Source organism: Mercenaria mercenaria, chromosome 15, assembly GCF_021730395.1.
Source record: "Mercenaria mercenaria strain notata chromosome 15, MADL_Memer_1, whole genome shotgun sequence".
Taxonomy (NCBI): Eukaryota; Metazoa; Mollusca; class Bivalvia; order Venerida; family Veneridae; genus Mercenaria; species Mercenaria mercenaria.
The window spans coordinates 74,096,854-74,113,486 of record NC_069375.1 but is presented as its reverse complement, the minus strand read 5'-3'; the positions used below and the strand labels follow the sequence as shown (position 1 = coordinate 74,113,486).

General features: G+C 36.2%; 1 protein-coding gene across 1 annotated transcript in view; it reads left to right on the top strand.

Annotated features, from left to right (window-relative positions):
• Window positions 1-16,633, top strand: part of LOC128548832 (uncharacterized) — a 242,259-nt gene that overhangs the window by 31,804 nt on the left and 193,822 nt on the right. The window contains exon 3 of the mRNA XM_053524339.1: window positions 13,510-13,806. Within this exon, the coding sequence (XP_053380314.1) occupies window positions 13,510-13,806 (297 nt within the window). The remainder of the gene's footprint in view (window positions 1-13,509; window positions 13,807-16,633) is intronic.

Sequence of the window (16,633 nt, the reverse complement as noted above, 5' to 3'; positions counted from 1 at the left end):
GTCATCAAGAGTTAATGACCCTATTGATTTTGGGATCACTCCGTCAAAGGTCAAGGTCACAGGGGCCTGAACATTGAAAACCATTTCCGATCAATAACCAGAGAACCACTTGACTCAGAATGTTGAAACTTCATAGAATGATTGATCATGAAGAGTAGATGATCTCTATTGATTTTGGGATCACTCCGTTAAAGGTCAAGGTCACAGGGGCCTGAACATTGAAAACCATTTCCGGTCAGTAACTTGAGAACCACTTGACCCAGAATATTGAAACTTAATAGGATGATTGGTTATGCAGAGTAGATGACTTCTAACGATTTTGGGATCACTCCTTTAAAGGTCAAGGTCACAGGGGCCCGAACATTGAAAACCATTTCCGGTCAGTAACTTGAGAACCACTTGACCCAGAGTGATGAAACTTCATAGGATGATTGGTCAAGCAGAGTAGATGACTCCTAACGATTTTAGGGTCACTCTGTTAAAGGTCAATGTCACAGGGGCCTGAACATGGAAAACTATTTCCAATCAATAACTTGAGAACCTCTCGACCCAGAATGTTGAAACTTCATAGGATGATTGATCATGCAGAGTAAATGACACTATTGTTTTTGGGGTCACTCCGTTAAAGGTCAAGGTCACAGAGGCCAGAACTTTGATAACAAGTTCCGATTAATAACTTGAGAACCACTTGACCCAGAATGTTGAAACTTCATAGGATGATTGAACATGCAGAGTAGATGATCCCTATTGATTTTGGGGTCAGTCTATTAAAGGTCAAGGTCACAGTGGCCTGTTCATGTAAAATCATTTTTTGGAAATAACTTGAGAACCACTTGACCTACAATGTTGAAACTTAATAGGATGATTGGACATGCAGAGTAGATGACCCCTATTTATTTTGAGGTCACTTGATCAAAGGTCAAGGTCACAGGAGCCTGAACAGTGACTTGAGAACCACTAGGCCAAGAGTGTTGAAATTTAGCGGGATGACTGGACATGCCAAGTAGATGATCCCTATTGCAGCCAACCATCAGTGTCTCTTTGACTTTCGCTCTGACCCCTATTGGGGGAGACATGCGCTTTTTGTGCCCCCCTCCCCCCATGAGTGGTGGGGGCATATAGGTTTGGTCTTCTCCGTGCGTCCTAAATCCGTCTGTGCATCCGTTCGAAGTTTGTGACACGCCTAGCTCAAAAAGGATTTGATATAAATTGATGAAACCTTGCATGAGACTTTATCATGACATGAACTTGCGCACCTCCTATTTTTCGTCTGACTCCACCCCCTGTTTCCAGAGTTATGGCCCCTGAAATAGTCAACAATGCACATTTTTACCTTGTGACACGCCTAGCTCAAAAAGTATTTGATATAGGTTCATGAAACCTTGCATGAGTCTTAATCATGATATGAACTTGCGCATCTCCTATTTTACATTTGGGTCCGCCCCCTATTTACAGAGTTATGGCCCCTGAAATAGTCAAAAATGCACATTTTCACATTGTGGCGCCCCTAACTCAAAAAGTATTGGATATAAATTGACTAAACCTTGCATGAGTCTTTATCATGATATGAACATGTGCACCTCCTATTTTTGTGTCTGCCTCCGCTACCTATTTTCAGAGTTATGGCCCCTGAAATAGTAAAAAATGCACATTTTCACCTTGCTCAAAAAGTATATGATATAAATGGATGAAAACTTGTATGAGTCTTTCTCATGATATAAACTTGCACAACTCTTACTTTTTGGCTGGCTCCACCCCCTATTTTTAAAGTTATGGCCCCTGAAATAGTCAAAAAATGCACATTTTCACCTAATTATGTGCCTAGCTCAAAAAGTATTTGATGTAAATTCATGAAACCTTGCTTGAGTCTTTATCATGATGTGACCTTGCACACTTGGCATTCTTCTTGAGAATCTTAGCACTTACTACAGAGTTATGGCCCTTGAAATAGCCAAAATAGTGTTTTTAGCTCACCTGTCACATAGTGACAAGGTCAGCTTTTGTGATCACCCTTCGTCCGTCGTCCGTCGTCTGTGCGTCCGTCCGTGCGTCAACAATTTCTTGTCTGCACGATAGTGGTTTCATTTATGATTTTATTTTAACCAAACTTGCACACAACTTGTATCACCACAAGATCACGGTTCCTTTCTTGAACTGGCCAGATCCCATTATGGGTTCCAGAGTTATGGCCCCTGAAAAGGCCAAAATTAGCTATTTTGACCTTGTCTGCACAATAGCAGCTTTATTTATGATTTGGTTTTTACCAAACTGGCACACAACTTGTATCACCATAAGATCTTGGTTCTTTTCTTGAACTGGCCAGATTCCATTATGGGTTCCAGAGTTATGGCCCCTGAGATAGCCAGAATTAGCTATTTTGACCTTGTCTGCACAATAGCAGCCTCATTTATTATTTCATTTTAACCAAACTTGCACACAACTTGTATCACCATAAGATCTTGGTTCCTTTCTTGAACTGGCGAGATTCCTGTATGGGTTTCAGAGTTATGACCCCTGAAAGGGCCAGAATTAGCTATTTTGACCTTGTCTGCACAATAGCAGCTTCGTTTATGATTTGAATTTAATCAAACTTGCACAAAACTTGTGTCACTATAAGATCTCGGTTCTTTTCTTGAACCGGCCAGATCCCATAATGGGGTCCAGAGTTATGGCCCCTGAAAGGGCCAAAATTAGCTATTTTGACCTTGTCTGTACAATAGCAGCTTCATTTATGATTTGATTTTAACCAAACTTGCACACAACTTGTATCACCAAAAGATCTTTCTTCCTTTCTTGAACTGGCCAGATTCCATCATGGGTTCCAGAGTTATGGCCCCTTTAAGGTCCAAAATCGGCTATTTTGGCTTTTGCAGCCATATAGAGACTTCATTTAAGGTTTTATTTGATACAAACTTCCAAAATATCTTCAACAACAATAAATCTTGGATTCCGTGACAAATCAGATCTAGTCGTAGGTTCCAGAGTTATTCTATATCTGATTACCTCCCCTGATTGTAATCAAAATGGATTTGTATCAGTAAGAACTTATAGGACTTATTTGAAATTTGATTATTGTTATTAGTTGGACTGAGACAATCAGGGTAGATAACTATGGACTGATTGTATGTCAAATTACCTCCCTTTATTTCAAATTAAAATGGGTATATCTCCGTAACTAATGAAGATACTGATCTGAAATTTCATTTATGCCAACAGATTTATTTGGCAGATCCTTCTTTTGTAAACTTACAATATTTTTTTTTAATTACTTCCCTTTTACGTTACTATAAATAGCTTATTTTAGTAACATTTTTATTAATGGCCATAGGGAAAAACCGAGACCACTTTTATGTGGTACAACATAGATGATACCTCCAATTTTTAGGTGTATTTTGACATACCTATACCTTGAAAGAATTGTTTTTTCTTTTTGGTTAAATTTCTTCCCTTAGTTGTTCCTGTCCTTTGGATTTAGATATTTTTTCTGAGGACGTTCTTGTCCTCAAGTGCAATGATAACAGGTGAGCGATATAGGGCCATCATGGCCCTCTTGTTTTTGTTTGTGATGCTCATAGCTCAAAAAATATATGGCCTAGAATAATGAATCCTTTTCATGAAATGTTTGTTGAGGCTATACCCCATTAAGTCTGCAAACATTTGAATTATTTCCCCTCATTTGTGACAAATGTACCACTGGGGGGCACACCCTGTGTCCTACAGACACATTCTAGTTTATAAAAGCATTTTCTAGTTTTGGTAAGGGTAAATACGTATTGATGCATGTCACGTTTCTGGTTTGTGTTTTTCCTGTCCAAATGATCAGCATTTGTATACGAAAGTGGGTGGGGTAAAGAATTTACATTACGAGTTGTGTTTGGACCAATTTAGATCTTCAAATTTTCCAATCCTTGAGTAGAATCATGTTAATGCACGTTAATCTCCATTTCAGACCTTAATTGTGACTTTGTTTCAACAAATTTTCTCTGTTAAGAAAGTTTAAAGTTAGAACAAGAGCTGTCCGTAAGACAGCACGCTCGACTTTTCTCAGTGCTTGACTCTGAATTAGAGCTTTGCCAGTAAAAGGGGCATAATAGTCAATAGCTTTGAAAGTAACAGAGATATTGGACGTTATATAAAACTTTAACCAAAAAATTCTAAGATAAAAAGGGGCGTAACTCTGTCAAAAATTGGGATTGTTTCTCCTGGTGTAGACTTTGATAGTTAATAACTAGTTTAAGTTTCAAGTCAAAAGCTTTATTAGTAAAAGAGATAATTGACGTTATCTAAAACTTTGAAAAGTCGAGCTAAAAATGCTACATTTTCATAGCAGTAAATATTCAAGTCACATATCTATGTCATGACTATGGTTTAAGGTTATGCATTGTGGTATATTACATATTTTCTAACAGCATTCAAGTGCATACATTATTTGATTACAATTTACTGTATGCCGATGTTATTACCTTTTTTCACGAGTTTGCTTTGTTGTGCGCCTGCAGGTCAAAACGTACCCAAACCAAAATGTACCCATGTTTTCTCAATCCCTGGTGAATTGTTTTTAATGTAAAAGGGCTGTACATTCTATTTTGAGGTTTTTATTAGTTAATCATGAGCCAAAACAAGACAAATATATTTCTTCGCTCTTCGCTCGCTCCTGATTTCCTCAAAAACAAAAAAAAAATATTTAAATTATTTTTTCGCTCGCCGCCTCAATTTTTCAACTTTTCAATTTGGAGTGGCCTGAGGGCTAAATTTTTCAAACCAGTTTAGCAAAAAAAAAATTAAGCACAATACCCACTCTTTATTATTTTCCGAATTTGCTTAGTATTCTCTGAAGTTTTGAAAAATCTGGATTTAATTTGAATTTTAATCTGAATTTTACATTTTAGAAAAAGAAGTTGATCTACTTGCAGAATGTTTGTTTTGATGACGTCTAGGTCAAGTTCAAATCTGGGTCATGTGGGGTCAAAAACTAGGTCACTATGTCAGATCAAAGGAAAATCTTGTTAACACAGTTTAAGTTTGAAACCTATGTGAATTGGTCAGAATGTTTGTCTTGATGACCTCTAGGTCAAGTTAGAATCTGGGTCATATGGGGTCAAAAACTAGGTCACCCGGTCAAATCAAAGGAAAAGCTTGTTAACACTGTAGAGGCCACATTTATGACCCTCTCTTGATAAAACTTAGTCAGAATATTATCTTGATAATCTTTTGAATTAGGCCAGGTTCAAATCTAGGTCACTAGGCCAGATCAAAGGAAAATATTGTTAGCACTCTAGAGACCACATTTTAAGTTTGAAACTCTTGAATATTGGTCAGAATGTTTGTCTTGATGAAATCTAGGTCAAGTTTGAATCTGGGTCATGTGGAGCTAAAGACTACATCACTAGGTCAAATCAAAGAAAAACTCTGTATGCGATAGGGGCTGCCTTTTTTGACTGGATATTCGTGAAATTTCTTCAGAATGAGTTTCATGATGAAATCTAGGTCAAGTTTGAATCTGGGTCATCTGGTTTTCAAAAACTAGGTTACCTGTTAAAACCAAAGAAAAAACTAGTGTATGCAATAGGGACTGCATTTTTCATTTGATGTGCATGAAACTTGATCAGAATGTCTGTCTGCATGAAATCTCGGATGAAATCACCAGGTCAAATCAAAGAATAGGCTTGTTTACACTCTAGGGGCCACATTTGTGGCTCTATCTTCATAAAACTTGGTCAGAATGTTTGTTAACATGAAGTCTTGGATGATTTTAAATCTAGGTCCTGTAGGGTTGAAAACTTGGTCACTAGGTCAAATCAAAGGAAAAGCTTGTATACACTCTAGAGAGCACTTTTTTTGCTCCAATCTTCCCGAAACTGTCAGAATGTTTGTTTTCATAAAATCTTGGACAAGTTCAAATCTGGGTCATGTGGGGTCAAAAACTAGGTCACTAGGTCAAATAAAAGAAAATGCTTGATTATACTCAAGAGGCCACATCTTTGGTCCAATCTTAATGAAAATAGGTTAGAATATTATTTATCTCCATGAAATCACTAGGTCAAACATGTTTATACTGTTATGGTGTGTTACTCAGGTGAGCGACCTGGGGCCATGTTGGTCCTCTTGTTGAAGGTACAGCATAGAAATTTGGATCAAGTATATAACTTTTGATACAGTTTTCAATACTCATATTTAATATACTGACCTACAGCAAAGATGTTTGTATAGTCCTTTAACAGATTTCATTAGTTATCTCAAATAATCTTTATCATGTCCTAGTTTCTTATATTGTAGTTTCCAGTCATAACGCATCTCACTTTTACAATTTTAAGGAAAGCTTGTCATGTTCACTAGGAAATTGGTTGAAAGTGACACAGTCATAGAAGGCTATAATTTAAAACTGGAGTGCTGTGTTTCCAAACCAGACTTGACAGCTAAATGGTTTAAAGATGAGACTATAATAAAGACAATGAGAGAATGAAATCAGTATCTTCAGAAATGACCCACTCTCTTGAGATAGATGATGTTAATTTAAAAGATTCGGGAATATACACTGTCAAAATTGAAAACATACAGTCAACCTCTACTGTAAAAATTGAAGGTAGAACAATTACAAATTTTGTTCTAAGGTCTGCAAAGACGTCATTGTAAATTTGTTTATATTGTTATTATGACAAATATGTATGAGGACTGAAAAGATATATGAAGTTTTCATTTGGCATTGATTTCGGTCGGTCGGTCAGTCAGTTGGTCGGTCTGTATGTCGGTCGGTATATAGGTCAGTATGTAGACCAATTTGTTTCCGGATGATAACTCAAGAACGCTTGAGCCTAGAATCATGAAAGTTAATATGAGATAACCCCAATTGATTTTAAGATCAGTAGGTCAAAGGTCAAGGTCACAGTGACCCTTAACAGTTAAACGGTTTCCAGATGATAACTCAAGAATGTTAGGGTCTAGGATCATTAAAGTTGATAGGGAGGTTGGTCATGACCAGCAGATGAACCCTGAAGATTTTGAAGTCAGTAGGTCATATGTCAAGGTCAAAGTGACCAGGAACAGTTAAATGGTTTCCAGATGATAACTCAAGACCGCTTAGGCCTAGGATCATGAAAGTTGTTAGGAGGTTGGTAATGACCAGCAGATGACCCCTTTTGCTGCTAGGTCTCTCTAGGTTCACCTCATCGAAACTACGTGCAGAGCGCATGTTTCGGATGGCTCACTTCAAGGTCAAGGTCACACTTAGGGGTCAAAGGTCATATGACTTTGTTTTGTGTGTATATTGCTCTGCATTTCGTTGCATTGCATTGCAGTGCTTTTGTTTTTATTTGGCAGATCCCTGTTTTGTTCACTTACAATATTTTTTTATTAATACTTCCCTTTTATGTTACTATAAATAGCTTATTTAGTAACTTTTTTATTATTGGCCGTAGGGAAAAACCAAGACCACTTTTCTGTGGTACAACATGGATGGTACCTCCAATATTTAGGTGTATTTTGACATATCTGTACCTTGTAAGATTTTTTTTTCTTTTTGGTTAAATTTCTTCCCTTTGTTGTTTCTGTCCTTTGGATTTAGATATTTTTTCTGATTTTTTGACCTTCTTGTCCTTAAGTGCAATGATAACAGGTGAGCGATATAGGGCCATTATGGCCCTCTTGTTTGTTATAACCCCAGCATCTTAGGCTCAAGAGATATACATGTAGTGTTTGAACTGTCTGTTTGTCCATCAGTCCTATCCACAGTCACATTTTCTTGCCCCCTTTTTGGACTTTGAAATATTTCAACAACTTAAGAACATTGTGTTCTCAACTCGTCAAAATGAAAAAAAAAGATATGTGTCATCAGCATGAAGTGGACATGCTCATATTATTAGGATTTTCATGTCCAGTTGTTATTTTTGGAGTTATGGTCCTTTTCTTGGACTTTGAAATATTGCAATAGCATCAGAACATTATGCAATTCCTTGTACAATTTCCATGCAATTGAAGTGAAACTTGGTATACATGGATATGTGCATTATATCGGAACTATATAACTGGAGATGTGGTCATTTTTTGGACTTCAAAATATTACAATTACATCAGATCATTGTGTACTCAACTCCTCCTATGGTGTCTATCCAGTGGAAATGAAACTTGAGATACTTATATGTACAAGAAGTGAACATGCTTAATATTATCAGGGCTTTCATGTACTATTATTTTTAGCTCACCTGAGCATGAAGTGCTCAAGGTGAGCTATTGTGACCAGTCATTGTCCGTCGTCGTCTGTTGTGTGTCAACATTTGCTTTGTTAACACTATAGAGGCCAAAGTTGTGACCCAATCTTTATGAAACTTGTTCAAAATGTTTGTCTTGATGATCTTTAGGTCAGGTTTGAAACTGGGTCATGTGGGGTCAAAAACTAGGTCACTAGGCCAGAACAAAGGAAAATCTTGTTAATACTCTAGAGACCACATTTTAAGTTTGAAACTCATGAGAATCGGTCGAAATGTTTGTCTTGATGACTTCTAGGTAAAGTTCGAATCTGGTCATGTGGGATCCAAAACCAGGTCACGTGGTCAAATCCAAGGAAAAGCTTGTTAATACTGTAGAGGCCACATTTATGACCCTATCATGAAATTTTGTCAGAATGTTTATCTTGATGATTCCTAAGCCAAGTTCGAAACAGGGTCATGTGGGGTCAAAAACTAGGTCATTAGGCCAGATCAAAGGAAAAGCTTGGTAATACTTTAGAGTCCACAGTTTAAGTTTGAAACTCATGAGACTTGGGCAGAATTTTAAAGTTTGAAACCCGGTCATGTGGGGTAAAACCTAGGTCAGTAGGCCAGATCAAAGGAAAATCTTGTTAACACTAGAGTCCCCAGTTTAAATTTGAAACTCATGAGAATTGGTCAGAATGTTTGTCCTGTCGACCTCTAGGTTAATTTTGAATCTGGGTCATGTAGGGTCAAAAGCTAGGTCACCCAGACAATTTAAAGAAAAAACTTGTAAACACTCTACAGGCCACATTTATGACCATATCTTCCTGAAACTTGGTCAGAATGTTTATCTTGATGATTCCTAGGCCAATTTCGAAACTGGGTCATGTTGGTTCAAAAACTGTCACTAGGCTAGATCAAAGAAAAATTTTGTTAACACTCTAGAGACTACATTTTAAGTTTGAAGCTCATGAGAATTAGGCAGAATGTTTGTCTTGTTGATCTCTAGGTCAAATTTGAAACTGGGTCATGTAGGTCAAAAAATAGGTCACAAGGCCAGATCAAAAGAAGATCTTATTAACACTCTTAGAGTCCCCAGTTTAAGTTTCAAACTTATGAGAATTGGTCAGAATGTTTTTCTTAATGAAATCTAGGTCAAGTTTGAATATTGGTCATCTGGGTTTAAAAACTAGGACATCCGGTCAAATCAAAGAAAAACTGTGTGTGTGTGCAATAGGGGCTGCATTTTTCATTTGGTGTGCATGATATTTGGTCAGAATGCTTGTCTCCATGAAATCCCAGATGAGTTTTTATCAGGGTCACGTTGAGTCACAAGCTAGGCCACCAGGTCAAATCAAAGAAAAAGCTTGTTCCCTAGGGACACTTTTTTTATTCAATCTTCATAAAACTTGGTCAGAATGTTTGTTATAATAAAGTCTTGGATAATTTCGAATCTGCATCTTGTTGGGTCAAAAATTAGGTCATGTGTTTTCAAAAACTGGGTCACTAGGTCAAACACGTTTACACTGTTGGGGTGCCCTCTTGTTATGAAGTTACGGCCATTTTTATACACCTGTTTTGAATGAAAACTTTACAGGATGACTCAGCATCACTTGAGGAGGATAACTGTTGTTTTTGAGGTCAGTTTGTCAAAGGTCAATGTCACAGGGATAACACTCCCTCTCAGTTTGTTTCTTGATATTGTATCTCAGTATCCCTCATCAGCATCAAGCAGCTCCTACATACCCTTTCTCCACCCTGTACATGTATGCCTCCTTTTGTGCATTGCTCAGTGCCTGTTGGCCTGTCGATGCGACGGTAAATTTCGATCAGTCTTCCAGAAGACCATTTTGTTTCACAGTGAAACCCGTAAGATGACTGCCAGTGGTCATTTGATAGCTCTGCTGTTTTGGTTTAAACAACATTTTATTAATCACATTCATTTACAATATGTACATATTATATCAAAAAGGCATACAGGATTGTGAAGGAAGCTGAAAGCTTATGTTAAAAACACTCTCCCTCTGCTGTTTCGAGGGTCAGTAGGTCAAAGCTCAAGGTCAAAGTAATATCTAGACTAAAAAACACACATTAGGTGCCTGAATTTTGTGTTGTACATATCTTAAATATATCACACCTAGTGTCATGAAACCATGGAGGAATATTATCCAGCATCTGAGTTATGGCCCTTGACTTAGTCAAAAAATAAAAATTTGGTCCCATATATCTCAAAATGTACTTGACCTAGAGTCATAAAACATTGTAGCATGTGAAATTGCGCATCTAGTGTTCTCTTTGGGGTTTCAAAAAGCAAGACCAGAATTATGGTCCTTCACTGAGTGAAATATTCGCATAAAGTTCTTTAAGATTTGTGATACAAAAATCTTAAAATTGTTTCCCCTAGAGTCATAAAACCATATGCAGTGACAGGAGTGGGGGGCGCCTGTGTCTATTGGACATGCATCTTGTTTTTCATAAGATTCTATTTTTTGTAAGCCAGTTCCCTTGTTAGTACATTGTATTGAAAATTGATTGATGGACTGGTCCCAATGCTTATGGCACTAAAACAATATTATTGTAATCTGATAAAGTAAATGTAAGCTTTATGATGTTTAGTTCTTCTGTGAACTGCTGAGATTAATTAATACTATTACTTAGTTTTATAAAAAAAAATAGAATTATCAGAATGTTTTAAAAACTGAAACAAATAGAAGTCTTTGAAATTCTTAGTTCTATATTCTGATGAAATTCTCAGGATGTATAGCTGATACACTTAACATGCTAAATTGCAGTAAATTTTTTAAAGTATCGATGTGTTTTCTTTTAATATTCCTTCTGTGAACTTATACTAAGGATGACTGACAGTACTGATTACTGAAAATTATGGCTGCCATCCGCTGGGTTTATAAGTACAGTCAAATACCGTTACCTTGATATTCAAGGGACTGTAAAATTTGCATTGACGTATCCGAAGTTCGACATAATGATATCGTCTATCTAGGAATACTTTTTGTACACGTGTAGGACGTCTATATTGTTATATGCTTCTTTTAGAGGGTTTGAAAGGGGAAAGAAATAATGTAAAACGTAAATACGATCTTAATTTTATTGACAAATAAAATATTTTAATTAAATAATACAACTTTTAATTTTTTACCGGTCCTTCCCCATGAACATCATGCTCAGCAGAGTTGCTAGGTAACCCCCCCCCCCCCCCCCCACCCGGGTTGTTTACCGGGCCCTTCCCTAAACAAGTCTGAATGCAGTGGTAATGATCCTCCCGTGCGAAAATGGAACAGGAAATCCTGGGATTATCCCAGGAAGTCCCAGGACTATCCTGGGATAATGTCCTGAAAATATCTCAGAAATTCCTGGGATAGTCCTGGGACTTTTCACGCCGTTAAATGGGAATGGGACAATCCCAGGATTTTCCTATGAACAGGAAAAAAGCAGGACATCTGAGAATTCCAATCCTGCTATCCTGAAAATCCCAGGAATGTCCTGAGATTTCCTGAAGACAGGACATAAAGTATGATATTGTCCTGTTCTCAGGAAATCTCAGGAATTCTTGAAGTCAGGATATCCCAGGACAATTGTCCTGTCTTCAGGAAGTCCCAGGAATTCCTGATGTCAGGAAATTACAGGACAATTGTCCTGTCTTCAGGAAACCCCAGAACATGTAATTGAATACCTTGTAAACATGATTTGAAATTCTCTTTGGCGGGAAATACAGTTAACAAATTGACTGTTAAAGTTCAATAGTATTTACAGTAAGAATATAAGGATTATCATTTCCTAATATTAAAAAATATTTTGTAGTTAAAAGGCATACATCATGTATATTGAAACAATACAGCCTGTCATAACAGAAATATCAATTTCTTGGCACATCTTAAATCAGTTCAAATATGTGCACTCATGCCAAAAAAAAGTAGGTGAAAATACTACTATTTAGTCTAGAATCATCAAATTATGAGCTTCATACTGAGCAAAAACCTCTTATCATTCTATGTTCTGTTCACTACAGTGAAACTGTCTTTGATCAAACATACATGTACAGATAACCTAAACTGTAGTAACGCATTTCACTTTTTAATGCTCTGACTGATTTTAAAGAAAACTACTTTTCTAAATAACTTATTGTTTTGTAAAATCATTAAATGAAGGAGTACATTTAGTATTATTTCTAAAAGTTTATACAGAAATAATTTGCTAACTTACCACAAATTTATAGAATATATTCCTGTTACACTGACAACACCACAATCAGAAGTACTTAATGATACAGTTTCTCCCAGAACATGGGTCTTCAACACCAGGATGTAATTAGCTTACTAGACCATTACAAGATCATATTTCAAATTAATTGCCATCTTTCAATCTGTATCTTTTAGAAAAAGTCCTGTCTTTTTCTTGTGAACAGGACAATTTTCTATCAAAAGTGCTGTCTTTTAGTGTTAAAGTCCTGTCTTCAGGACTTTCTTGCAGCCTTGCTAAAAGAATCCCAGGATATCCCAGGATACTCCTGGGATTTCCTGAGAACAGGAAAATATTTCTGCACGGGCCAGTGGTTGAGTCGTCATTTTGAATGTGTTATATTTGCCAGTTAAATATGCATATTGTTATTCAGTCAAAAATGGCAGATTTATACTCTGTCAAACAGAAAAATATTTCGTCCAAATTAATTGTTATATTGGAAAAAAAATTGTCTGCTTGCAGATTGTTTTAGACTAATAATTGAGAATTAAATTCAAACTTGATACCATTTAAATTGGAATAAAGACTAAATAACAAACAAAACAAACACACAAACTAACCTGATTATAAATTATACATGGCCGGACGACAAAAGGTTAATTTTCACACCTTACAAATAACATGAGTATTTTTTGACAAGCTATGATATCGGTGAAACCAGGTGTAAAAACAGTACATGTAAGTTGAAAAATCTCATCGAGAAAACAAAATATCGTGCATATAATATCGAGGTAATGATTAATAATACCATTAAAATATATAGAGAAAAGTCGGGATTGACCAAAACACATCATGCTAACCAGAGTATTGAACTAACTGATAGCGAGGTAACAATATTCAACTGTATTTAGAGGACACTTAAAAATTATTTAATTTGAAACTGTTTGATTTCAGAATAATTCCACACAATATGTTCTCGCGTAACCCTCAACTCACATAGTTAAATCATAACTGTAGCTCCAAGAAACTTGCTTGAGCTGTGAAACTCATGTGAGCAACCTAGAGCCGTCGTGGCCCACTTGTTTTCAAAACACACCAATCTAACTATGCTTACTTTTTCATACAGAAATGCCATCAGCTCCAAAACAACTAATAATTAGTGAAGTAACATCTGAATCATGTCAGCTGCACTGGCAAAAGCCAGAGAGCAATGGAGGTAGCAGCATAAAAGGCTATCTGGTTCAGATGCGTGAAGCAAACAAAACAGACTGGATAGATGCCAGTACAAGTGTTTCAACTCACATTGTGATCAGCAGCTTAAAGAGAAAGAGGCAGTATTTGTTTCGTGTAGCAGCAGAAAATGAATATCTTACCGGAGAATTCGCAGAAATTGTTGGGCCTATAACTACAACTGATGTTGAAAGTAAGTTGCTTTTTTTATGTTTTGAAATAAATGGGACTTACTATGTTATGCTGTTGTCCATCCTTCCATGAGTATGCTAGGCTCTGGATTCTATGTCAGAGGGTATAATATCTATAGCTTTGAGCTCTATATGATAATTAAATACCACTAGATGAAGATTGGTCAAAGGTCACAGTTACCTAAAGACTGAAAATGGTTTCAAGACTGTAAAAGTGTAATAAGCATTCAACATTTTTAGCTCACCAGTCACAAAGTGACAAGGTGAACTTCTGTGATCGCGCAGCGTCCATCGTCCGTGCGAGCGTGCGTCCGTAAACTTTTGCTTGTGACCACTCTAGAGGTCACATTTTTCATGGGATCTTTATGAAAATTGGTCAGAATGTTCATCTTGATGATATCTAGGTCAAGTTCGAAACTGGGTCACCTGCGGTCCAAAACTAGGTCAGTAGGTCTAAAAATAGAAAAACCTTTAGACCTCTCTAGAGGCCATACTTTTCAATGGATCTTCATGATTATTGGTCAGAATGTTCATCTTGATGATATCTAGGTCAAGTTCGAAACTGGATCACGTGCCTTTAAAAATTAGGTCAGTAGATCAAATAATATAAAAAACCTTGTGACCTCTCTAGAGGCTATTTTTTCATGGGATCTGTATGAAATTTGGTCTGAATATTCATCTTGATGATATCTTAGTCAAGTTCGAAACTGGGTCAACTGCGGTCAAAAACTAGGTCAGTAGGTCTAAAAATAGAAAAAACCTTGTGACCTCTCTAGAGGCCATATTTTTCAATGGATCTTCATGAAAATTGGTCTGAATGTTCACCTTGATGATATCTAGGTCGAATTCGAAACTGGGTCACATGGATCTAATACTATGTCAGTAGGTCTAAAAATAGAAAAACCTTGTGACCTCTCTAGAGGCCATACTTTTCAATGGATCTTGATGAAAATTGGTGAGAATGTTCACCTTGATGATATCTAAGTCAGATTTGTAACTGGGTCACATGCCATCAAAAACTAGGTCAGTAGGTCAAATAATATAAAAAAACCTTGTGACCTCTCTAGAGGTCATATTTTTTATGAGATCTTCATGAAAATTGGTGAGAATGTTCTCCATGATGATATCTAGGTCAAGTTCAAAACTGGGTTACGTGCCTTCAAAAACTAGGTCATTAGGTCAAATAATAGAAAAACCTTGTGACCTCTCTAGAGGTGGATCTTCATGAAAATTGGTCATAATTTTTATCTTGATGATATCTAGGTCAAGTTCAAAACTGGGCACATGAGCTTAAAAACTAGGTCACTATGTCAAATAACACAAAAAAGACGTCATACTCGGTTCAAAACTGGATCATGTGGGGACAGGTGAGCGATTCAGGATTTCACATTTTACTGAAAATACATTCTGCGGATGAAATAAGTCCCCATTTTACAAGCGCCATTAGAGGAAACAATGAGCTAAGGGGTTATTACCTCACCTGAGCAAGAATTGCTCTAGAAGAGCTTTTGTGATTACCCTGTGTCCGTCGTCCGTCGTTGTCGGGTATTCTTCCCGATATCTGGAGTTATGGTGTTATTTTACCTTTGTACAAGAACAAGAGTAGCATTAATGACCCTTGCAATTACAGGGGCATAACTATATTAAGCTGTTTTGGAAAGTTGTTCACATCTTTATAAAACACTAGATTAAATACTTTTGAGGTCAATAACATATTGTTTGAAGAACAGGCTGGATTTAGAAAACATTATAGCCCTTGGTCATATATTTTCTTTACAGTTGTTAAAGGTGGATAATCAGATTTTGGCCATGTAACGGATTTGTTCGAAACTTTAGCATCTGATCATTTACACTCATTTATGTTCACTTAACACTTAATACAAATTAGATTTTCACTGGAGGTATTTTTAAAATTTCATTTTCCTATCCTGGTTGCCCAACCAAGATAGAGTTATTTCATCATAAGTATAAATTTGATAAACATACTTTACCTAAGGAAATGTATAAATATAAGACATATTGTAATATATTTGTAATATATTTGCATTAAAAATTATGTATTTAGATGGAATTCATTAGAAACGCAAGTTTGAAAAATTATTATTACCTCCCTTTGCCTATCTTGGTTGCGCAACCAAGATAGATTGGAAATAAATGAATTCAGAAGCTACACACAGCTTTTAAACTTGCATTTTGGGTCAGATTGTTCAATAGTTGATATGTCTATCAAATGCAAATGTAAAACTAGACATTGTATCGAAATAAAAAGAAATACCCAGCTTTTTATATACTTTCATATTAAAGGGGAGTAATTACAAAATTTTATAAAAATAATAAAATATATATTTCAAATAGGAATCTAACTCTATGTAATCGGTCTTTTTGTTTCTTAAATAATTCTCTACCAGAATATACAAAAAGTAAAAAATGTCATTAAATGTTGTTTAAATGTGATTGACCACCTTTAATAGATGTGTATTTTGTCAATAATAAAATAACTGTACATGTACTGTGCTTTTGTGGATTACCGAAATTCCCTCAACTCAGTCAATCGTATTGCCCTGTGGCGAAAGATTTTAAGTTACAATATTGATGGTAAATGTTTTAAAATTATTCTCAATATGTATGATAAAGCGAAGTCTTTGTAAAATCAAACAATACTCTATCTGAATTTTTGTGATACAGGAGTTAGACAAGGTGAAAATCTCTCGCCTGTTCTATTTTCTTTATTCAGAAATGATTAATAGCTTTATGTCTAGTAAATTTCATGGTCTTCAGGCCCAAATTAAAAAATGGTTTGTTTGTAGTGCTCCGACCGACCCATCAAAA